Source organism: Chelon labrosus, assembly GCF_963514085.1.
Source record: "Chelon labrosus genome assembly, chromosome: 12".
Classification (NCBI taxonomy): domain Eukaryota; kingdom Metazoa; phylum Chordata; class Actinopteri; order Mugiliformes; family Mugilidae; genus Chelon; species Chelon labrosus.
This window is the reverse complement of record NC_140345.1, coordinates 17,812-43,995: the sequence shown is the minus strand read 5'-3', so window position 1 is coordinate 43,995 and position 26,184 is coordinate 17,812. Positions and strand designations below refer to the sequence as shown.

At 40.9% G+C, this 26,184-nt stretch overlaps 1 protein-coding gene across 1 annotated transcript in view; it reads left to right on the top strand.

Moving 5' to 3' along the window:
* Positions 1 to 16,106, top strand: part of LOC311496749 (neurexophilin-1-like) — a 46,609-nt gene extending 30,503 nt beyond the window's left edge. The window contains exon 2 of the mRNA XM_084556713.1: positions 14,983 to 16,106. Coding sequence (XP_084412839.1) covers positions 14,983 to 15,750 — 768 coding nt within the window. The 3' untranslated portion in view covers positions 15,751 to 16,106. The remainder of the gene's footprint in view (positions 1 to 14,982) is intronic.
* Positions 16,107 to 26,184: the final 10,078 nt, after the last annotated feature.

Sequence of the window (26,184 nt, the reverse complement as noted above, 5' to 3'; positions counted from 1 at the left end):
ATCAAAGTGTGACTGTTGACCTTTACGCTGTTTGTCTTTGTTTTGTTGTTTTTTCTATCCTCCCACTTCCTGTTTAGGAAAGAGGACTCTGCAGGATCTCTTTCATATGGTGGCCCTGAAGGTCAAAACACAACGACATTACAGAAAACACAACGACATTTCAGAAAACACAATGACATTTCACAAAGCACCTTAGGGGCCACCATACTTACAGGCACATTCATGCATCAAACTTGTGTTTTTTGAAGCTGAGCAAAGGTAAATATTGGCCCTCCGAGTTTTAGTGCAGTCAGTCCGGGTGTTCAGGATATAAACGTTTAGCCAGGACTGCCTCTGATGTCCTAATCTCCCTGGGCTGGATTACAGGTTGGGTTTCTAATCCGTGAAGTGGTGTCTCTCTGTGAATGGGCTCTAATCCAGAGACTGTCAGGTGCTTTAGATGAAAGCTAATTGCGTGTCACAGTTTGAGGGCCATACCAGCGTTATGCTGGTGACAACAATATTTCACAACAAGGAATTAGGTGTGACAATGATGACTGGACATGCAGATTCAGAAAAACCTAACAAAATATTTTTGAGAAAGCGATTTAATTTCCTGCATTTTCTTCAAAAAATATTCTTTAACCTTGATACACTTACGTCTTCACACACACTTACCGTTATTAGCCTAACATACGTTTAAACCAGCTCAGAGCAGCCTCCTAATATCTGTTTTTTGGGGACTCCATTTGAGACACGGTTACTGAGAAGCATCAGTATTTACGGTGTTATGGAAAAAAATATATTTTATTTGATGATTGGAGACCGCAGTCTCTTATAAAAAATAAACAGGCTCCTCAGTTTAGATTAAATGTCAAAGGTCAGCCAACTTATTTGTTTATTGTCTGTGTTTAAACCAAAAACTATTAGACAGGCACATTGCAGCGGCAATGTACAGGCATTCCATAATAACAGTACATAATAACAAAAAACGAAAAGATTTTCTGTACCGTTCCTTGAGACAACAAAGTTGTCTGAGCAGAGCCATTTAATTTTCCTTATATATGCTATATACTAATATACTAATATTTGACCTTGCTATTTACCATATGTATATTCAGTAACTCTCAGTAACTATTCAACCTGGACTCCAACGTCATAATCAACTGTATTGCTCCATGGCTGACAGTCAACACTGTGTATCAAATTATTATGCAAATAAAATTTCAATTAAACAAAGTTAGATGTTTTTGTTTTCCAATGGCAATTTTCAGTTGTATGTTCCACGTTATTAAGCAAGTCACAGGTTATGTGCAATATGGGGCAAAAGAAAGATTATGCTGCAGATGCAAAACATGAAATAGGTATGACACTGGATATTTCAAAAAAATTAAGTGAAAAGATTTTGTGTGTGATTCAGAGCAGAGAAAGGTTTGTTCAGATAAAGTTGTTTTAAGGAAAGTTTCTGGAAAGGCAAACTCATTGTGTTAAGAAAACAGCTGTGAAAAGGCCACGGGTAAATATATTTGAAGATATTTAAAGCTGCTGGTGCATTTGGAGCTCCAAGAACCTCTTGATGCAGGATCCTCCAGAAGTTTGCTGATGTGCATAAAGCTGTATTTTGGCCACCCATCAATGCCCACAAGGAGAAACTATTGCAGTGGACTGATGAATACCATTTCAAATAGTTTTATTCTATTCTATATATTTTTATACTAATTAATGCCACTAAGTTCTGGTTGGTTGGTGGATAGCCACCATGTCCCAGCAGGGCAACAACATCAGCTAGCAGGTGGTGGAGTAATGTTTTGGGCTGGAATCATGCGAAGTGAGTTAGTACTAGGCCCCTTGGTATCATAATGACCTGTGCAAAATATGTAGAGTTCCTAACGGCCCATTTTTTCCTATGGTATAAAAAGAAGAACTGTGTCTTCTGGAGTAAAATAATTTTCATGCAAGTCAATGCACCATTCCATGCTGCAAAAAATACCACTGAGGTCTCAGCTGCTACGGCCATAAAGGGAGGAAAAATCATGGTGTAGCCATCATCATCCCCTGAACTCAACCTGTGCACCATCCTTAAAAAGAAGCTCTATGAGGGTGGAAAGCACCTCTTGGAGGTGACATCGTCAGAAATACAGGGAGAAGCTGTACATGGAATAACAAAATTAATGGATGAGAGAGTTGTTAAGCTGGTGTTAATATGTATCTTAATCTGTAAATCTTTGATTTGAGAAGAATTACCCCCCCAATACAAAAGAATGCAACAGATTTCTGTTTTCAATCATTTAGAAACTATTGAGTGTTTTGCATTAATAATTTGGAACACCGCATTTTGAGTTATTTTGCATAAAATGCCACTGTCATCATTTGTAATTTTGTTTAATAAAATCCAGATTATGATAAAATTATTGAGGAAAAAAAATATCCTTTTGACTGCCAATTATAGACTATTTAGGAAAAACAAACAAAATAAAAAACGTATATGTATAACAATTTGGAGCACAGTGTATAAGATGAACTTTCTTTTTTTTTTCAAAACTTTATTTATTGAGTTTTGGTCATTTTCAATAACAATACACAATGAACACAACAAACAACAACAGACGTAAAAACCCGTCCCTCCCTCTCAAAACCAACAGTCCTCTCAGATGAAAATAAATAATTAAGTCAAAAACAAACAAACAAACAAACAAAAAAAACGTTTTATTAAAATGTATTAATAATAATAACACTCATAATTAAAAATAAATACCTAAAAAAAAAAAGTTATAAAATAATATAATATTAAATTAAATTAAAAAGACAGTTTAAGGCAGCATTTTAAAACATGGTCCCCATCCTATTTCTCTCCCCCAGTTCATAACCATAGTACTCCAGCTGTGGTACAAGATTCAAGCCAATCTGCAGGGGTATTGGTAACAGTGCTAGTGCTTATCTGTTCCCAGGCATTTGTATATTCATGTTATTCATGAAAATAAGAAAAGGCGTCCATATCTTATAAAAATCCTCAACTTTCCCTCTTGCTATGTAGGTCAATTTTTCTAGTGCCAGACTGCAAGACATCTCCTTAACCCACTGTCTAGAATCAGGTCTCTGAGTATCCTTCCAGGTCAAAGCAATTACACGTTTGGCTTGCAACAAACAGAAATTGATTACTTTGCGTTTCTTCGTATCTGCTGGAAAATCTTCAGGGTATATGTGTAATAAACACATTTTAGCTGCAATGGGAACAACACTATCCGTCAATTTAGATGTCAGTTCCAGAATTTCTTTCCCGAATACCTTCAGAGCAGAGAAAGGTTTGTTCAGATAAAGTTGTTTTAAGGAAAGTTTCTGGAAAGGCAAACTCATTGTGTTAAGAAAACAGCTGTGAAAAGGCCACGGGTAAATATATTTGAAGATATTTAAAGCTGCTGGTGCATTTGGAGCTCCAAGAACCTCTTGATGCAGGATCCTCCAGAAGTTTGCTGATGTGCATAAAGCTGTATTTTGGCCACCCATCAATGCCCACAAGGAAAAACTATTGCAATGGACTGATGAATACCATTTCAAATAGTTTTATTCTATTCTATATAGTTTTTATACTAATTAATGTATTATTAGTTATTCATGATTACCTGGAGTTTTCGGCATTCCCACATACAATGATATAGAGTGCCAATTTCTTCAGAGCACTTAGTACATGTATCAGGGATCTCAGGGTTAAAATCTATGACAGATGTATGTTTATCTTGCTGTTCTCTTCTCTTCTCTCTTTGCTGTTCTCTTCTCTCTTTCTTCTGTCTGTACCCGGCTGGCCTTAGGCAGATGGGTCCCTCCATATGAGCTGGGTTCTGCTCGAGGTTTCTTCCTGTTAAAAGGGAGTTTTTTATTTTTGGAGCCTGCTAATAGTATATCATAGAACTTTGATAACTGTCCTCTGTCATATAAATGGTTTACTGTGAATTTTTCGAGAGTGGACAGTGTAGGTTCTACGGTAGTTTTAATTTGGGAATATATAAAGCTTCTAATTTGCAAGTACTTAAAGAAGTGCTTTCTGGGAAGGTCATGTTTATCTATTAATTAGTAAGGGAGAGTCGCAGCCTAGGACGTCTACTATTCCATATAAAGCAGGTGAAGTTTTTCTTAAGCGTGGAGAAAAAAGAGGTGGGCAGAGGGAGAGGGAGTGGGACTGAAAAAGATATAAAAATTTGGGCAGGATAGACATCTTAATAATATTAATACGTCCTATCGTAGAAATAGGCATAGAATTCCATTTCTCCAGAGATTCTCCTACTTCTTTCAACAGTGGGTCATAATTGATTGATATAATATTTTTAATGTCAGGGGTTATTTTAATTCCTAAGTAAGTAAATCCTTCTGGGGCAGCAGCAAACTGTGCATGGCTCGGGGGGGACACCCTTTCTTCTCTATTCAGTAATGATAAGGCACTTTTGGTGGTGTTGACTTTATAGCCAGAAAACTGGCCAAATTCCTTCAGAAGCTGGCTAAGCGCACTAATTGAGGTTCCCAGATTTGTTAAAAACACAACAATATCGTCTGCGAATAGAGACAAACGATGCTCTGTCTTACCTATAGTCATACCTGTGATTTCAGCTGATTGACGGATAGACATGGCCAAAGGTTCGATGGCAAATAAAAACAATAGAGGGGACATGGGACAGCCCTGTCGTGTAGATCTATAAAGATTAAAGGGCTTTGAAAATTGGCTATTCATTTTAATTTCTGCTAATGGTTCAGTATACAATAATTGAATCCATTTAAGACATGTTTCCCCTAAACCAAATCTTCTAAGTATATTAAAAAGGTACTTCCATTCAATCCTGTCAAACGCCTTATCAGCATCTAATGACAGGACTGCATGATCCCTGGCATTTTTTTTTTTTTCATATAAAATATTTAACAGTGTATTATGAAATGCCTGTCTGCCCTGTACAAACCCATTTTGATCATTAGCAATCAGGTTGGGAATGATAGTTTCTATCCGCCTAGCCAGCGCCTTGCATGGTATTTTGGTATCACATGACATTAACGATGCAGGACGGTACGATGTTCTTTCCGAAGGGGATTTGCCTGGTTTTAACAGAAGGGAAATTACTGCAGATCTTAAGGATGGAGGTAGTATTCCTTTTTCAAAGGATTCATTAAACATCTCAAGGAGATGTGGTAACAATTTTCCTGAGAACTTCTTATATATTTCTATGGGTATGCCATCAGGCCCGGGAGCCTTTCCACTGCTCATATTTTTTAACGCATCCGATAGTTCTACAATACTTAAATTTTTGTCAAGATTTGTCTTGGCCTCCTCAGTTAGCGTTGGGAATCGAAGCTGTTCTAAAAATTCATTCTCTTTTTGTGAGCCACCTGGATATTCAGATTTATATAGATCTTCATAATATTTTTTAAGGGCAGTATTTATTTCAATTGGATCTACTAGTTCTTTCCCATCCTCTAATATAATGGAATTAATAGCTCTATCTGTTTGTATTTTCCTAATTCTCCATGCTAACAACTTTCCAGCTTTTTCTCCCTGATCATAATATGCTTGTTTTAACCACAACAAATTTGAAGCTATTTTATCTGTAGTTAACTCATTGTACTGGGCTTTCAATTGGAGAAGTTCCTGCTGTTTTTCTGGAGCTTCACTGTTATAAAGTTCCTGTTCTAAATCCTTTACTTTTTGTTCCAGGGTGTTTAATTGTACATAATGTGCCTTGGACTTGTATTTTGTATAACTTATTATCCATACCTGCCAACATTGAGCTATGAAAATGAGGGAGATTTTCTGGGGTAGCGGAAATGTGCTACAACGTACGTCCCGAAATGACTCTACAGCCTTCTTGGAAGCAAATATGTGTAATTTTAATCGCAATAAAATACAATATACAATTATACATACAATAATAACAGAAAACCTTGCTGTCAAAAATTTCAGTTTTTAAACCACACACGTACTAATATAAATGTACATTATTAATTGTAACTGAAGAAAACCAAACATATTTCGTTTGTGAATTAATAAAATTCAAAATAGCAATTTCCAGTCTGTAGAGCACTTAATATAGTATAGTTAGCGTTAAATTAATATAGTTACCCCCTTAATAATGGGGTCAAAATAAAGACTCACTTTTACTGAAGTCATCACAGAAAACTAAAGGCATATTGTTCTTCGCGACCAGCATTGCCATCACGCCCCTCAGCAAGAATGACCCGATGCTTGGTATTCTTTCTGTGCCTCTACTGCTTGTTTGCGTTTAGCACAACGTTGTTTTTCCCTCCGCGTTCCACGCGGAAGTCGCCCCGACGCAGATTACAAGACGCATGGGAGACGCTTACGTGACTCGCGACGACAAAGGTGAACGTGTCCCACCACGCAGATTGAAACTTTGAAACATATTTTTCGTTTGTTGTCTCCATCTTGCTCATTTTGTGTAGCCCGGGAATTGACGTAGGCAGTGACGTATGGGACACAAGGCACGCAGAGTGAGTGTTTGGGTTGGGTTGCCAGGTTGTCAGGTATCAGGACACATGAAACACCATCGACTCATTTCATTTTAAAATCGGGAGATAGCGGGAGAAATTACAAATCGGGAGCAGGGCAGGAGAAAGTGTTAAAAATCGGGAGACTCCCGCATAAATCGGGAGTGTTGGCAGGTATGATTATCTCTCCCCTTAAATATGCCTTGAAATTCATCACTCTTGTGTCTCATCACAGTTTGCGTTCCAAACATCGCGGAACTTTTGTCGGTGAACGATTTCCTGGTACACCGATTATACTGATGCACACGTCAGAGCTCGGCTGTCGCATAGACATATATGCACGCCGCTCCAGTAGGTGGCAGCGCTCAATGAGGCGTCTATGTATGTCTATGGGCTGTCGGCTTACCATCATTGACTGTGCTAACCATCTACGTCTAGTATATACAGGGTCAAGGGTCTACGTCTATGCAGCTAACGGCTACCAAAATGGAATTTGCATACCACTGAAGCACTTAAACCCTATGGTACCGTCTAAGAGCTGTTTACGCTAGCAGTCCTGTTCCGAGTACAGACAAGATGTGTCGGCAGCCGAAACTTTTGTTGTTGTTTTTGTTACCATTTATAGTGAATACTGTTCTGAAAAAAGTACTTAAAGTTAATTAAACTTTAATGAAAATTAAATGCTATTGAATATGTCTTTATTATCATTTTTAAAAAATAAAGTAACGGGTAAAAATAGATTATGACGGGAGTTTTATGACCCTGTCAGTCAAAATGACAGACAACGAAAAAGTCTGGTGCAACCTCTGATACACAGACAGATATATATATATACACAGACAGTTGACAATAGCATATTATTTGCAGGTAATAATTAATTCGTTTTCAAAAAATGTTTTTTAGACCATTAGGTGAAATTGGATAATTTCCCACGGCACACCTGACGATCTCTCACGGCACACTAGTGTGCCGCGGCACAGTGGTTGAAAAACACTGGCCTAGATAACTTTTCTGGAGGTCATATAGACGTCTAAGACAGGTGCAGGAAATTGACAAATGTATTTTTTTTTTTTATTTAAGATAAATATCAAACTTGTTGTTATCAACATGATTAATCAATATGAATGATTAATAATTTTTTATTCATATTCATTGTTGATTTGAGATTAAAAAAAATATTTATTATTTATTTGTTGTACATGATATTTTGTTATTTTACATTTTCGTATTTTTCCTACTGGTTTATTTAAGGGTCTCTGGACCGTAGTTTGTGCAACCAATCCAGTCTGGCTAAATTTAACTGAGTTCTGCGCCACAGTCATATCGGGCGAAATATGTGCGAATTCGCGACTCTAACTGGCTGAGGCATTGTGTCATCACAACGAAGACCGTAAGAGCCACTCCGATTGGCCCTGGTGTTCCTCTTATGTGGAAGCGATGGCCGAGTCTGCACCGTAGGCTACGACCTCTACTACAGCTGTTCTAAATCATTGTTCACTAAATTGCAGGTAAGTTCGGTCAACCCATACTGCCTAGTTAACTTTATGTTCATTTATAGTGTTTGCAGTTTTAGCTTTGTCGTATTAATCTAAACAGTTGTTGCTACAATTAGCATTGCATCTTTTCCCATCAGCTCGTTAGCTTTTGAACACAACCACCATGCTAACGTTTACAGACGCTTTAACGTGAACAACACTGCAAACAACAGTTATCAGAGCGATAGTAGTTATTCCTGTGTGAGACTTTGGCTGGCCGCCATTGTTGGGATAACTGTTCTTGTTGTTGTTTTTTTCCGGCAATACAGACGCATTCTAAAAAAGCTGGCTGTGTTAACTGCCGTTTCGATCGCCAATCATTTGTCTTTTTCTGCTTGTGCAGATGGAGTCATCCTGTTTGATAATCGGGCAACTGAAGAGTTCATAAGGGCACATTTTTTTACTTTTATTTTTATTATTATATGTTATTGTTCTATTTGTATTATATTTGTATTGTTACATTTTTATTCACAGACCGAAGGTAATTTTATTTATTGTATTTTACCACTTTTTCACAAATTGTCCTGCATTTTACGCTGCCTAAGACTGACGTTTGCAATAAAGATTGGGGAAAAAACTGTCGGGATTGGATTGTGATTTATTGTAGACCTGACTGTAGTCTAAAATGAGTTTAAATTTAACGTAGAAACGACGTCTAGAAGACCACATTTGGACTACAACTGGCTCCTATACGGAGGTACTGTGGACGTCAGTGACGGACGTTCACTCGACGTCGGGAAAAGACGTCGTCTGTTGTAACAGTATGCACCTTCAGAGGACCAAACTTCGACGTGCAAAAACGACGTGGAAAAGACGTTATTTGAACGTGTCTTTGCGCAGTGGGCATGTAATCCAGAAAATCCTGTACAGATCTGGCATCCTGAGTGCGTGACTGATGAACTAAATAATAACAGACTGGACAGTAACAGACGTAAGACAGTACGAAAGCCAAAACAAAACAAACAAACCAAACGAGACGCCGACAGGACGCCGGCAGACATGACAGACACTGTCGTCACAGCAGAGCATGCGCCCGTAGGCTCTCCTGTGCTGGTACATGCGTTTATGGATGGGTTGTTTAGTTTCCCCAATGTATAAATCTGTACACTCCTCACTACACTGAACAACATACACCACATTACTCTGTTTCTGCCTGGGTGTTTTGTCTTTTGGGTGGACCAGTCTTTGCCTAAGTGTGTTTCCTGCTTTGAAATAAACTGGAATACGGTGATTTCTGAAAATTCTCCTGAGTTCCTCGGACACTCCAGCCACGTAGGGGATGACGATGTTTTTCCTTTTGTTGCTCTCCTCCTCTCTGTCATTTTTGAGGTATCTTTTTGAGCCTTTTACAAAGGCCCAGTTGGGATATCTACATGTCTTAAGTGCCCGTTTAATGTGCTTTTGCTCCTTCTCCTTGCCATCCGGTCTTGTGGGTACAGTCTGTGCTCTGTGCTGGAGCGTTCTGATGACCCCTAGTTTGTGCTCCAGAGGGTGGTGGGAATCAAATAATAAGTGCTGATCAGTGTGGGTGGGTTTTCTATACACTTCAATGTTGAGGCTTCGGTCTTCTTCCAAATGCACCAGACAGTCCAGGAAAGCCAGACTACCTCCGCTGATGTCCTCCCGAGTGAACTTGATGTTGATGTCCACTGCATTGATGTGCTGTGTGAAAGATTCCACTTCCTGCGTCTTGATTTTAACCCAAGTGTCGTCCACGTACCTGAACCAGTGGGTGGGGGTGTTTCCTGTGAAGACCGATGGTTTGAAAGAGGAGTAAAGGAAGCCATCTATGTCAGACTGGAAAAACCTTCACTAAACAGAGGAGGTGGACTGAGATTTAATCTGCCATCTATTTGCAATACAGTTTTAACTTCTGTCCCCAAGAAGTTTCAATCTCATTCACACCTTGACACTGGAGCCTCAGACGGACAAGAGTCGTTAGAGAACCATTCATAGGGAAGAGGACAGGGACAAAAACAGTCCCCCCCTCCACTACAGGTAAGTACCCAGTCGTTTAGGGAAATTAGCTGCACCAGTTTCTGGTTATTAGCATAACAAGCAAGTTTTTTCAGGAGGAGTTCCTATTTAAACCTCAGACTTCCCACCAGTCCCCTAGAACTGAAGAAGCTACTCGGATGAGTGGTGAAACGTCTTCTCTAAAAATCTACAAGTCCAGTTGCCTTTTTTGAACCTTTGTTGGATATATCATGACCTGGATGACTGAGAACCTTCACAGACAAAAACATGAATAGTCCTTCTTATTAGGATTAAGATATCTCCAAATATCAGTTAGATTTAAATCTACCATGAATTTTTTAATAATCTTTCTTGTTTGTTGATGGGAAATATCAATCAGTAGATCGATCCTGTGCCGGGTCTAGTACACAATTGAAATCACCACCTATTATGTATTGGCCAGGGTAGGATGATAGAGAAAGAAAGAGGTTTCGGTAAATTATTAGGAGCATATACACTTATCAAGTTGATCTGGGTAGATATTATAGTACCATTAAGTATGACATATCTCCCTGATGGGTCTATATATTTGTTTTTTAACTGAAAGGGAATAGATTTATGAATTAATATCATGACCCCCCTGGCATGGGAAGTAAAGGAAGCTGAGTAAACTTGCCCTGGCCACCTTTTTTCCACTCTGCTAATATCACTTTGTACCAAATGAGTTTCCTGAAAAAAATGATATTGGATTTAATTTGTTTAATCCTACTCAGTACTTTTTTAAGTTTTACCAGTTTATTCAAACCTCTTGTATTCCAGCTAGAGATTTTCAAATCTGACGTGTTAATCATGGGGCTTTGTTTTGTAAATGTACAAAAGGATGGTATGACCGACATAATAAAAATGAAGAGTAAAAGTAGCACTCCGAGATCTTAACCCCTCCCAAGAACCCCTCCTGCACTTCCCCAAACGAAGCACACATAAGCAACCCAAATAGTAATAAACTCTGGTTATGTAGAACGTTAGATCCACACTGTGAGGAGCAACGTGATACACGTACTGAAACATTGTTTTAGGCTAACTAACATTGAATTCAAATAGACTGAGCTCGATCTTCAGTCAAAAGTCAAAAAATCAAAAGTTGGGAAAAGAAAAAGAAAAAAGAAACACACCGGCCACGTTAACGGTACATCGTTAATCCCCCCCCCTCCTCCTTATCCCATTTTTACCTGAGAAGGTGTAGAAGATAAGAAAAAAAAATGTTCAGTATATATCCATTTCAGGTCTCAGGTCGTGGGGAGGCTCGTGGAGAAGTTTGCATTTTACGGAGAAAGTCTTCTGCCTCCTTGACGGACTTGAAAACCAGACGCTCCGCGTTGTGAGTGACCACCAGGTGGGCTGGGTACAGCAGCCCGTAGCGGATATCCATAACACGAAAACGGGCCTTAACTCGTTGAATTGTCGCTGGCGCTGGCCGGTTTCAGCTGATAGGTCCGGGAAGAAGCTGACTCGTTGATTTCCGTACCGCACTTCCTTCTGCTTCCTGGCTGCTCTCAGTGTCTTTTCACGGTCTTTATAGTTCAGAAACTTCATGACGATCGGTCTAGGTGCTGAGGACCGGCTTGAGTTAACTTGACCTACACGATGTGCTCGTTCGACGACTGGGGTGGGAGCGAGATCGTCACCCAAAACTTTTGGAAGCCAGTTTTCCGAAAAGCTGCACATATCTGAGCCCTCGGTTTTTTCAGGGAGTCCAATTAGTCTCAGGTTCGAGCGTCTCCCTCGGCCTTCTTGCTCTTGGATTTTATTCCTCAATATCTCCAATGTCCCCTCTAGCTGCCCGACTTTTTGTTGGAGGGTGGTCAAATCTTCCTCTGTCTGCGAGATTCTCTCCTCCGTCTCTCCAATTCTCCTCGAATGCGACAATACATCTGCTTTAATCCCATTAATTGCATCTCGTTGGATTGTTTAGCGAAGTCTTCCTTCAGTGAGCGAATCGCATCCAGTATAACACTGTTGGACGGCACGCTGCCGTTAGCTTCGCCCTCATTAGCATTATTGCTAGCCATGTCTTCTCCATGTCGATATTAGCCGTGTTAATTTGCGGGCCCTTAAATGGTAATGGTAAATGGCCTTGCTTTTATATAGCGCTTTTCTACCTATTGGTACTCAAAGCGCTTTACAGTCATAGACACATCTACCCATTCGCTCACACAAGCACACACACATTCACACACCAGTGCCACGCACTGGGAGCAACTGGGGGTTCAGTGTCTTGCTCAAGGACACTTCGGCATGTGGCACATTCCGGGGATCGAACCGCTAACCCTCTGGTTCGTGGACAACCCGCTCTACCTGCTGAGCCACAGCCGCCCCACCCAACCTTAGCTGGTTGTTGTCCAGGTTTAGGATTTTTCGGTGGCATAGTGACCAAACACACTTTCCCACACCCAAAATTGAGAATATTGTCCGAGCCTCAGTAGAGTTTTGAGTATTTTTTCAGAAAGTTAGCGACGAGCCGAGTCACTTGTCAGCTGAGTACTGTCAGCTGAGTACTGTGACTTGTCAGCTGCGCTCCATAACCGGAAGTCCTAAGATGAACTTTTACATCTTGAGCTTAATGTTGGACTATAATAAATCCTAAATTTTTTCTTTTTCACTTTTCATCAGACGACAAAAGGTTTTCATTAATACACTTTAACTTCCCCACTGTGCAGGGAAACTGCTTAAAAGTTACATTCACCCTTGTCAGTACATTTATTGTTACTCTGAGGGTCTAGCAACTTCCATTTCATCCTGGCTGCATCATGGAAGCAAGATGAACTTCTCCCTGCACACAAATTATTTAGTGGTGCCATGTTTGTCTGAAGTTGCTTTGTTGGGAACTGACACTAGCCAACCTTCATAAAGCAGAAGAAGAAAAAGTTTTCATGCTACAGCGATGTGGTTTTGGTATATGGCAGACCTAGAACAAATAACCACAAAAGATGCGAACATTTTAAAAATGAAAACTGACTCCGCACAAAATCTGCTCTGTAGAGGAAAACATTGAAAGTTGTTGAATAACCCTGAAAATATAATGCATTTATTGACTAATTCTTTGTGAACTGATTATGCTCCTGTAAATCTGCCAATCAAATAATTTAGGCAGGCTTTATGTGGTGATGGACAAAAAAGTAACAGTGATGTAGTCATACATGTCATCTTAGCGCCACAACGTTTAATGCTTACACCAAAATGTCACTGATTGGTTGGTGGATTATCCAGTTTATGCATACATATTGTATTCTCTGTCATGTCCAAACTGGATGTGGAATGTTTCATGTTGCATTTAAAAAGCACTCAGACGTTGTTTTTCTATTCGGAGAGGCAAAAAGATTGGGATGCCACAAACGCTTCGCATCAGGTCATTCATCATTGAGGCCTCTTCAAAACAACTGGAGGCCATCCCTTCAAACTCCTGCACTCTGAAAACGAACTGCAGAGAATAGATCCCTGCGACAGTTTCCTCTTAGTGAGAGGGCTCCTTGCAAACTGCTCTGTAGTAAAACAATGTCATTCAGTGAACTTACTGAATGAATGGAGACCTTGTTTTCAGAGTATCGATTGCTGGGGTGATGTAAACGCTTCCTCTAGATAAATGTGCTGTCACATTCCTCGGCCAGGGTTTGGACATCACTGTCACAAGCCTCTGTGGGGTGCATGGGAAGTCTATGTGATAGTTGGAGGAGAGACACAGAATGAATCATCAATCATCTATTCAGGGCACGTTTAGCAGGCAGTAGTCTGCTGTGGCATCACGCAACCAAGAAGTGCTTCATTCGTCTCCCTGTTTGACACCAATGCCCTTAATCTTGATTAGGACATTTCACACAGTGTGAGACTTAGTTACAGTGGTTGTTGACCCTTACACGTCAACAACCACATAGCAATTATCATGGACATGTCTACTCATGTTGACTTTGTACAAAAACTTGGATTTTATTCTATAAAGACCTTTTTAAATTTCATATTTTATACAATAAACGTTCACCGCTGCTACCATAAGGGGAAGATTTAGCAACTACTGTGATTACTCAGAATACATGTGAGTCCTGCATTCCAACTGAAAGTTACTAATGGATGTAGTTGGTACAGTTTGGGATAGCAGTCCAATATGGCTGCACAGTTTATGCTGTTAATATGTTTTAATTACAAAGAAGTATTTTGACATATTGAAAACCCATTTATCTTTTAATTCCTCTCAGAATTTTTTTTTACTAAAACTAAACCCTGAAAATGTGTTCTGTGTATTGCCAATTCTTTTTATTTCTGATTGCACCTTGATTTTGATGACATGTCAACAAAAATCGACTTTTTGGCAATTCGGCCAAAATCTGTTGGCATTTTACCCTTGGATGGTGCTGAATCTGAATTACAGATTCAAATCAACAATTGTGTCCTCTGATCGGATGTTTCTGTCTTTTAAAGATCTGATCTTGTATGAACAAAATGTCCTGCCCTGGAGATTCATAAGCTTTTCTTTTATTACTTGTATTCTCCTAAATCATGCACTGTGCAGCTGTGTTAAGTAGTAAATAGGGCTGTTAAATTAATGTTGTGTGGAGAGGGTAGCTCGTACACTGTCTCGAGAAAACCTGTGTTCACTACTCCAAAAATGGGCTGGTCATCCAACGGCATAAACTCTGTCACCCTCTTTGTAAAACATTTCCCTTCTTTTAAACACAGTGTCCAGTGTTTTATTGTGTTTATGGTTTTTATGTACTTTTTGTGACGAATCAAGTTGGTAATATGGAATGACAATCTACTACCACCTCTACTACACCTCTAATCTACCACCATGTTTAGAATGTTCTTGTTCTGGAATTTCTGGCAGCTTGGATTCTTTGATATTCAAAGACATAATGTAGCATGCTTCCAAAGATTTAGACCAGCTACACTGATGCAGTTCTAGATTGTGCAGCTGGATCTGAGTTCTTTCCAGTTGAACCTTTTAACTGATGTTTATTATATTTGTTTGTTCTTCAAGGTGACTAGTTCAGACTTGAGGGAGAGCTCAAAATCCAAAGTAAAGACCTACTGGACTGAAAACAACAAGGCCTTTTCCATCAGTCGCCTGCTGTCACAAACCCTCTACAGGAAAGAGAACTTCACCTCTCTGGACCTGAACTATGATGAGGTGAACTCTTACTCCAAACAGGAGCAGTGGAACTGGCTTTACAACATTTCAAACTACCGGGAACCTCGGTCGAGGATGAAAAGAAGGCCTATTGTCAAGACTGGGAAGTTTAAGAAGATGTTTGGTTGGGGCGATTTCCATTCCAACATCAAGACAGTGAAGCTGAACCTTCTCATCACTGGTAAAATTGTGGATCACGGTAACGGCACCTTCAGCGTGTACTTCCGACACAACTCTACCGGCCAGGGTAATGTTTCCGTGGGACTTGTTCCCCCAACCAAAGCTGTGGAGTTCCAGGTCCACCAACAGCAGCACCACTACCACCACCACCGACAGCAGCAGCAGACAGCCCTGGAGACCAAAGACATCAAGCTCTTCAACTGCAGGGTGGAGTACGAAAAAGTGGAGAAGGGTACTAGGAACTCGCTATGTGTCCACGACCCAACACAGAGCTGCCCACAGGAGCAGACCCAGAGCCACGTGTCCTGGCTGTGCTCCAAACCTTTCAAAGTCATCTGCATCTTCATCACATTCTACAGCACCGACTACAAGCTTGTGCAGAAGGTGTGTCCTGACTACAACTACCACAGTGACACCCCTTACCTTCCCACCGGGTGATCACATGACCGACTGACAGGACTGAAAAAAATGAAGAAAAAAAAGAAAAGACAGGCGTTAATATCCTGAGAAACATCAAGACATTTCCAGTTTGAGAGGCTTTATTACAACTAACATGTTGCTCTAATGAGCAGACTGATCCTAAGGTCACTGTGAGAGCATTTATAGGCTTGCAGTACACAGTATTATATGCATAGCTGCTTACATTGAAAGGAAACTCTCAAGCCAACCGGAAGAATATGCTGATTGTATTTATGTAAATACTGCAGATTCCACACAAAGACCAGAAACAACTTTATTAATGCTTCCTCCTGCTAATTTAATTGTATATGTTGATAGTGCAGCATCCGTCTCAATCATGTTTTCTGTCTTCTCCAATCAGTCCCTGGTAATCACTGCGTAAATGTCAATGCAAATAAGAAGAACCTGTCAGTGTGCTTTAAGGTGCGTAACTGAAAATATTTTGAGTGGTGTTGTTTACTCTCTGTGGTTGTAAGAGTGAGTATACCATCCTGATACTGTTGTCTATGCGCCTGTGCGTCTATGCGTGTACATGCGCTAACCGAACATGGTAAACTACTTATATTTTCATGTTATTGCAACTGTCAAAAGTAATCTTCATCACGATTGTTATTGGAGAAAAACAAAAGAGCTTCTATTTTAACTCTGTGTTGATGTGTTAGTGTCCAAATTCGCGACGCACTGTTTCCGCTCAGACTGAAGCCGAAATAACGCATGTAATGCTCCAATGTTGGTTTGTGCACATTCAAAACATTCCTAGGAACCTTTGGCAAGCACTAGTTTCTCGTAGGACCGGTCGAAGTGGTAAGCAAAAACATAAGTAATTAATTTCTTTATATAATTGAAAAATCAATTCAGGCGTTAAGGGGTTAAGACCATCAACAACAGTGTAGGGCTCCCATCAGATCACACATAAGCAGTACGATGACAGAGGTTCAGAATATAATTTACGGAGCTGCTCTGTGCCCCAATTCTTTCCATGTTTAGACACTTAAACACAGCTTTTATTTATGTGACTTAACAAGTCCAGGTTAATACATTTGCTGCATCACAGATGTGACAAGCAGAAACCAAAAAAATAATCATTTATACTAAAAAGACAGAAGTTCTAAAGTAAATAGAAAATAGAGAGAGAGAGAGAGAGAGAGAGAGAGGGAGAGAGGATAACTCTTCAGTAGTTTTAACCAATGCTGAATCAAAACAAACACTGCGAAATGATAAAATGTGATTTCCTGCTCTAGAGAAGACAGACCATGTGTCTTACTCAAGGACACTTTGGCACGTGGCACATTACGGGGATCGAACCATTAACCCTCTGGTTCGTGGACAACCCGCTCCACCTACTTGATAGGTGTGACAATGACATATCACACCAATCAAACACTCACAACTTATCACAAATAAATAAATAAATAAATAAAAATTGGGGGATGAGACTAATTGTTGCTGCTAATGATATTGGTTGTTCCAATTGGCTATTGAACCTTTGTTACATGGAGTGGGAGCCAGTATCTCCACATGAAGTATTTAGAGAAAATGAACACGGAGTAAGTGGGTGCTCTGCAGAAAGAATGAATTAAAGTGCAGATGAAAAAAATGTTTGAGAAAAAAAAAAGTCTAAATGTGCACCCAAGGGGCACAATCTCTGCTGTCTATTTAAATTTTGTGCTCTTTCACAGTATACGCAGCACAGTAACTGCTAATGGCAACCTGGACGACATCCAGTGTGCCAACATGGGGTGAATTTTCTGACAAGGTGGGATGAAGAATAGGAGTCTGCCTGTGGGATAAGCAAGTATAAAGAGGAATTTATGATGTGGAGGGAAAAGGGCTGGCAGAAACCACTGGAAGTACCTGACTCATAAATTGAGAGTGTGTTTCTGTCACTGAGAAGAAAGTATGACTAATGTCTTAGATTGCGTGTTGGGTTCTTTTATCTCTATGAAGTGTCTTTGATATCACTCCACCCCTACCAAATGTGTCAGGGACAGTTTGTTCAAACAGAGTTAAAACTGCCCTTTCCAAGACAAAACAGCCTCATTATGCACACGATCTTGCAAGTGTAAACTCTACGGCACAAAAGTATTGGATGCGAGAGCTGCTGGGAGACGAGAGATGTTTCCCTGTCACAGATGGCTACACGAAAATACTTAGCTTCTGTTCACGTGCCAGATAATGACAGACACTTTAATTGCAAATATATTTGTTAATACAACTTAAAGCTCAATATTTTATCCTTTACAATAGGCCAAAATGTGTGATGTGAAACAAGTTTTTAATTGATGCTCACTGGTCTCATCTTTGCAACTGGCACTTGTACAAAGTGGTGTATTTAGATATTTTATGTTTAAAGGGCCACTTGTAAGTTATTTTAAAAGTGAGAGCACGTGTTTCAAATTTTGCATCACTTACTTTATGTGTTATACTGCACAAATTGCTTTTGTGTACCAATAATATAACTTAAGCCTGCACTTGTCAATACTGTATCATTAACAAAAGATCAAAATGTCAGGGTGCCTGCTAATTCATAAGGAGTCAAAGAGGTGGAGCCAACTGATACAGAAAGCAGCCACTCTCTTAATTTTAGAGGAAAAACTGATGTAACAAAAGTAGGCAATGTTAAGAGGGCACATAAATATTTCACAGCACCCATCTCTGTACAATGGTTTGTAGTTCTTCTTAGCCTTTTAGCCTCTCAGCTAATAGCATCACTTCCTGTTTTCTATTTGAATGACAAATACAGTACTACTGCCACATGGAGGTATAAGGAGTTTTTCCTTTCAGGTAGGTGTAAAGTGTATGTGCCAGCTGGTCACTGGCTGTAATCTTGGTCCAGACACTGCCAACTAACTGGCCTTCATTGCCATTAGTTCTTCAATGTTGGTTTGTTTTGTTCAGGACCTCAAGACAGCAACCGTCAACAATATCAACAATACAAATAGAAACAAACTTACATAATTAGCAATTAACTTCGTAAGCAAATACTTTTATTGATTTTCTGCCCACAGGTTATTTTTCTGGCACAAAGTCAAACTTATTAATGTAAGTTTAAGAGTGTTAGAGTATGATTATCTGAGTGTAATTATTGTGTTGAACATTGCTGAGCATGTAGAAATATTAACCACATGTGTTGTCAAGTCTTGTTATATTCCCAATATTAAAAGAGCCATTTTGGAGGTGAGAGGAGGCGTTGGGGCTAATCTTTTTGTCAACTTTCAGAACACTGATCGTACCTTTGATATAAGAAAAAAAAGAAGGAATGTTGAACTCAAGTTGTATTGTTAAAATTAATCTCAAACATTTAAAAACCTCAATGTGCAGCAGCAAATTTCTCAGTCCTGGAGACAATATTAAACAGCTGGGAGAGGTTGGACTTCTCTTTTTCTTAATATGCTCATATCCAACAAAGGTTCAAAAAAGGCTTCAGTTCTGAAGAAGCTACTCGGATGAGTGGTGAAAAAAGTAACTTTTTTGAACCTTTGTTGGATATACCATGACCTGGATGACTGAGAACCTTCACAGACTTAATATGCTCATCTCAAGGCTCAATTATTTTTTTTTTACCAGGCAACTACAAGAATAAAAAAAACACTTCTTTTATGAGCTCTGTGGGTGAATGAAGCCAGTGGCAAGTTTGGACATCTAAGTTATCTTTGGGCCCAGATCATCTCAATCGGCTCAGTTGTCCTGGGCCGGAGCCATCCATGCCTGCCATCTATCCCCTAGCTCACCCACACTACCTGATTAATGTGGTCTGTGCGGGAGATGTCAGAAATGGCAGAGAGAATCATGGGATTGCTCCTTCAGAGTCCCAGTGACACCCAGCAGCTGGAGGAGTAAACAGATGACTAACCACTGGCCTTTTGGCAGCCTGTGGAGATTCACGCAGAAGGAGGGCTGCGAACGCTGCTTTGACATTTAGGTGGATTAGAAAGTTCTTGGGTTCTGCTCTCGTGCTGTCAAAGATGGTTGGCATAGTAATTATTTGCATCTTGTTTTTTCTGCTTTGAGGTTTTTTTTTTTTTTTTTCAAGTGTAAAACATCTTCAGTGCACCTCATTTTCAAACAAATCACACTCTACTGAAATACTCAACAACAACAACTGACTATCATTTCACATCCTGTCCTGCTGCAATATTAATTTTAAATCTGGGGCTGAAGCTGTCCCCTGGGGCACAGTTTTGTTTGAGGCATTGTCATATTAAAGGTTTGATCAGACAATGGCTGTTGGGGTTGTTTTTTTTTTTTTATTACAAATAAATTACTCTCCTCAAAACACTATTACTTCTCTAAAAATAAAAACTCACTCATTGTGAATGTTTCGTATCAGGTAAAAAACTGGAGAGAATTAATTAACCTTTGTCATTTTAATTGCTTCAGTGACAGCTGTCCTTTGGTGCTGGAGCTATCCTAATGCACATACCGTGGGCTTGTCAATTACTTTCCTGGTGAATAGATTAAAAATGCCACGGAGGATAGAGACATTTCATTAGTCAGCCTAATGCCCCGCAGACATAACCAGGTATGAGCACTTCACTCCTAAAGATGCAGGAAAATGAAAAATAATATTATGCCCATATGAATGAATTGCAACATAAAATTAAGTTTTTGCGCTCTATTTGATTCGATACCACTGCTTATATTACCTTTCACATTTTGGAAGGGCGTAAAAATTAGGAACATTTTAAGGCTTTTAATACAACATCTCACAGACTAAAATGCACCAATGTTCCAGTTAATTGCTCTAAAGGATGTTAGCATCATGTCAGTTCTGTTTCTTACTACACTGGATAATGGCTGACAGCAGGGACCACCTTATTCTCCCATTTTGCTGTGCACGTCTATGATTGAATGCGACTCAGCTCATCATGAATCTGCTCAGTGTCGGTTTTCAACACCAGATGTCTCTCTAGCACGTGTGGATGCTATTTAAACATGTACCAACCCCTAGACCAGACCAGGCACCCCCACCACATAGATGATGACACACAAAAAACGGCTCAGGAACAATTTAAGCACAAGATGTTGACATCTTCCTCCAAATTCTGTAGATCAAAAACTGATCAAATATCTGTGGGAGTCACTGGAACAAGCCTGATCCACAGAAGCCCACCCCTCAACCCATAGGACCCAAAGGTCCCCACTCACAACATTCTGTTGCTGGGACCACATGAAACCCTCAGAAGGCCTATGTACATTCCCTGATAAGTCAAAACTGTTTTGGAGGCACAAAGGAGACCTATATACCAATATTAGGCAGGTGATCATAATGTCATGCCTGATCATCTGTAAAGATGGATGAATTCTCTGAGAGATCAGTCAGAGAATTCCTGAGTTGTTTTGAAGCTCAGCATGGCATCTGTGACCATTGCCATCTTGGCAGTGACTGCCTCCCTATAGACTAAAACTGACTATAGACTAATAGACTATAAACATGTTTATTTAAAGTTTTTAACATGGATGTCTATGGGGATTCACCAGGAGTGACTCACAGCATCTAGCGGCCACTGGAGGAACTGCAGCATCGTTTTGCAACCACTTTTCCACTTGGTCATGATCTGTCGTATTTTACTTTATTTTTAAATATGTTACAGAAGATTTGTGACAGTTGTAAGGTACAACTTGAGCTAGTTGTCACTAACAATGAGTCAAGAATTTAAGTTAGGCTAAGACTGAAAAAAACAATCCATTGTTTGGGTTTTTATTGGTTTTGTGGTTTCAATGGTTTTCTACTCAGTAATGCCTAATTGTGTCCCTATATCGACATAAGAAAGCAGTAGCCACGACCTTAGTGGTTTATAGTTAATGAATCTAGAAATGAACCATATAGAGACCAGTTTTTGGTATCAGGGTGTAAATGTGATTATTTCTGCTCTGAAATCTTTAACATGGAGGTCTTTGGGTATTGACTCACTTTTGGAGCTAGCTTCTAGTTTACAGTGGTCATTAGAAACTACTTTCTTCGTCTTCGTCTTTGTCTTTGTCTTCATCTTCTCCTGCTTATCCGGGTCCGGGTCACGGGGGCAGCTGCTTCAGCAGGGAAGTCCAGACAGCCCTCTCCCCAGCCACTTCCACGAGCTCCTCCGGGGGAACCCCCAGGCGTTCCCAGGCCAGACGAGAGATATAATCCCTCCATCATGTCCTGGGTAGACCCTGAGGTGTCCTTCCGGTGGGGCATGCCCGAAACACCTACCCTGGGAGGCTTCAGGGAGGCATCCTTACCAGATGCCCTAGCCACCTCAACTGACTCCTCTCGATGTGGAGGAGCAGCGGTTCTACTCTGAGCTCCTCCCGTATGTCCAAGCTCCTAACCCAAGCCCGGCCACCCTGCGAAGGAAACTCATTTTGGCCATTTGTATTCGCGATGTCGTTCTTCTGTCATTACCCAAAGTTCATAACCATAGGTGAGGGTTGGAACGTAGAGCTTTGCCTTTCGGCTTAGCTCTCTCTTTACCACGACAGACCAGTTAAGCATCCCCATCACTGCAGACGACGCATCGATCCGCCATCCTACCCTCTCTCGTGAACAAGACCCCAAGATACTTGAACTCCTTCACTTGAGGCAGGACATCCTACCCAACCTAGAGTGGGCAATCCACCCTTCTCCAACTGAGGACCATGGCCTCAGACTTGGAGGTGCTGCTCTTCACACTCGATTGCGAACCGCGCCAGCAAGAGCTGGAGGTCGTTGTACGATAAAGCTAGGAGGACCACATCATCCACAAAAAGCAGGGACGAGATCTTCCAATCACTGAACCCGACACTCTCCCCCAGCCGGCTGCGCCTAGAAATTCTGTCCGTAAAAGTTATGAAGGCAACCAGTGACAAAGGGCAGCCATGGCGGAGTCCAACCCTCACTGGGAAAAGGTGCGACTTACTACCGGCTACACGGACCAAACCCGCACTCGTTTTGTACAGGGACTGAATGGCCCTTAGCAAGGGCCCATCCACCCCATACTCCTGGATGCCTCTGGGGACAAGGTCATAAGCCTTCTCCAAATCCACAAAGCACATATGGACCAAGCTGGGCAAATTCCCATCTCCGATCTCCCCTCCAGCACCCGAGCGAGGGTAAAAAGTTGGTCCATGGTTCCATGTCCAGGATGAAAACCGCATTGTTCTTCCTCGATCTGAGGTTCAACCATCGACCGGACCCTCTTTTCCAGCACCCTGACATAGACCTTGCCGGGGAGGCTGAGGAGTGTGATCCCCCTGTAGTTGGAACACACCCTCTGGTCCCCTTTAAAGATGGGGACCACCACCCCGGTCGGCCACTCCAGAGGCACTGCCCCCGATGTCGACACAATGTTGCAGAGGCGTGTCAGCCAGGACAGCCCTACAACATCCAGAGCCTTGAGATACTCAACGATCCAACCCCAGGCTCTCCTGCTCTGTTTCCTTTATGGAATACGTGTTGGTGGGATTGAGTAGCTCCTCAAAGTATTCCTTCCACCGCCTGATGATATCCCCAGTTGACGTCAGCAGCTCCCCACCCCCACTGAAAACAGTATGAGCGAGTTGCCAGCTACCCCTCCTGAGGCGCCGGATGGTTTGCCAGGAGCTCGATCGATAGTCTTCTTTCACAGCCTCACTGAACTCCTCCCATGCCCAGGTTTTTGCTTTAGTGACTGCCCTCCCTGCAGACCGCCTAGCTATCCAGTACTGGTCAGCTGCTTCAGTAGACCCACAGACCAGCCCTATAGGCCTCCTTCGTCAACCTGATGGCTCCTCTCACCTCCGGAGTGCACCAGGAGGTTCAGGGATTACTGCCGCGACCAGGGGCGTTACTAGACCTTATTCACTGGGGCACGTGCCTTAGTAAAAGTCTCCAGTGCCCCAGTAAAATTCTAGCGCTGCTGTCGCTGGAAACGGCATTCATGAGCGCATCCCCGTGCCTGCTTTAGTCATGACTCGAGCCTGTCACTTACCAGCCAGTAAAAAAAAACAAGGAAAAAAGAAAGGGGCCATAATAACCAATCAGGAAATAGCACCTCTGTAGCTGGGTAAGATTGAACGCAACAACCAATGAAAATCGTTCACATGATTCTTCCGAGTTTTTCATTGTACACACACACACACACACATACAGTACACAGTGGAAACCGCTGGAGCTCGTCACATCACTTTGAGCACAGAGTAAGTCGTCCCCTGTTTTAATGTTACACAAATTCACAACTTGTTTGACAGAAAAAATGACAAGTTGATCGCTGTTAGAGAATGTTGCCCACATAATTAGCATCTGTTTTTCAATGCTTAGCGTCATTGTAGCCTAAATTTAGCAACAGTTTACCAGCTTGTGCTCTCTCATTCACACACACACTCACACCATGCGTAGGCTGCATGCACACATGCGGACAATTAATAATGATTTATACGTATACTGTAGAGAGAGCCCTGTAAAAGTAGCCTATACTGTTAGGCTAGCCATTTATTTCATATTGCGCACACATTTAATTATTATTATTATTATTTTTTTTTAATGTATTGGGAGTTGGGGGCCTGTGCCCCAGCAAAGCTCTAGGTTTAGAATCGCCCCTGGCCGCGACCAGCACTAAACTTTAGTCAAGGCCCTGGACTAAAGTTTAGTCCAAAGCATCACAGCATGCCCTATCAACCATCCTTTAGTCACTAAAGGATGGTTGATAGGCCAGGAGTAGTTTGGTGGCTGAGATGCGAAGGACATCACAGAGACTGCTATTGTTCATTCTAGCTCTGAGTCCACTTTTCTGTGATGCAAAGTAAGTTATGGTCAACCCCCATATAAAAAATCAACAGCTGTGAGGAATCCATGCTCTCATCATATGCAATTAATCACTCGGACTTAGTGCTATTCAGAAAATGTTGTTCACAGACAGTGTAGGGCGAGAAACAACCAGAGCAACATACTAACCCTGGCGACTAAAACCTGCTCAGATATTTTCTCTTTGTTTACCTTCTCATTCTTACGTGTCAGAATAACACTGTCATAACGGGAAAAAGAAAAACAACCACAAATGTACAATTGCTTATATTATTCTTGTTTACTGCAAGACCACCTCCCCGAGCAAATAAATGGGTTTTAGCACAGCAGACTAATGAAGCATTAGACTGTAGCCTGTAGGAGGAAGGAACTAAACCCCACCGGTGCTTCAGCTACAACAGCTGAACTTTACATATTACATGTTCATGCAGATTACTAAATCGAAGAACTACACTTATTTACACTTATAAATGAGGCACCAAAGCCTCCGAGGAAATTCTTTATTGAGACGACGGGTAGGAAGCTCACAGCAGCAGCTCACCCACAATAAATAATGTCTTCCAGGCAGTTTTGATATGCATTACGCATGTAGACTGACTTTAGTAGAGTGCACATACATTAGGAGTAAAAAGCTTGCAACAAACCTTTACTTTCTGTATGAAGAAGCTATATGCAGCATATAACTTGTTTTTAAATCGAATTTACTTTATTGAGACACATTGTCTATCTATCTCGGCCCTCGGTGACAGCAGTTCCTTGGCCATGAGTGGCTGCTATGGTGGGGCTGTATTTCAGCATGTTGAAGTGCATGGAAAATTCCCATGAAGGGTAAGGGATTATGGATTTTGGCCTCTAAGCTGCCTGCATGCCCAGTGAGGATGTTTCTGAGCCTAGTAATCTTCAAACAGCACGCAGTGATGAACGGGCACTGAGGAGTTCTACTCAGGATCTAAATGTGTTCCAGCAAGTTATTGGCAAGAGGGAGCAAAAACACCATTTGGAGCAGAAGTGGAAAAGATCGACTCGGTGGTTCCTTCAGGCAGCAGACACTTTTCATCCTGTGACCCATTTGAGCTGCAGTCTGCGTCGGAAACTCGCGCCGAGTAAGGGGTCATATTGGCTCGGCACAAACATAAATGTCATGGTTTCCCATCGCCACACATAATAGGATAGAAAAAGTAAATTGAGCAATTTTTGGGGTCAGGTTGCAAACCTTTAAACCATGCCATGAAAAATGGACTTAGTGTTGTGGCTATTCTAATTATCAGCTGATTATAGAACAATATTAAAAAAAAAAAAAACACTCATTAACAATGAAAAAAAATGTCATGAACGAATTGGAATTAGGAAAAGTTTGAGAATAATATACAGTGACGCACATTGCTGATCAGTTTCACGAAGGAATTTCTCCAACCGCAACCTGATTAATTAAATTAGACCTCCAGTATCACTTAATTTAAGCGGTCTGATCATTTTCCGATTTTACGTAAGGGAACTCATACTGCTTTAAGATCATCTTGGACCTGAAGATAATGCTAATTGGAAGAGGAAGAGGAGGAGGAGGAGAGAGATAGCGTCTTTGTAGTAATTACATTATGCCAGAGGTCAAGCTTTGAAGGATGCAAAGGTATTCAGGAATTTAACTTGATGAAATCAAAAGGTATTCTGATTCT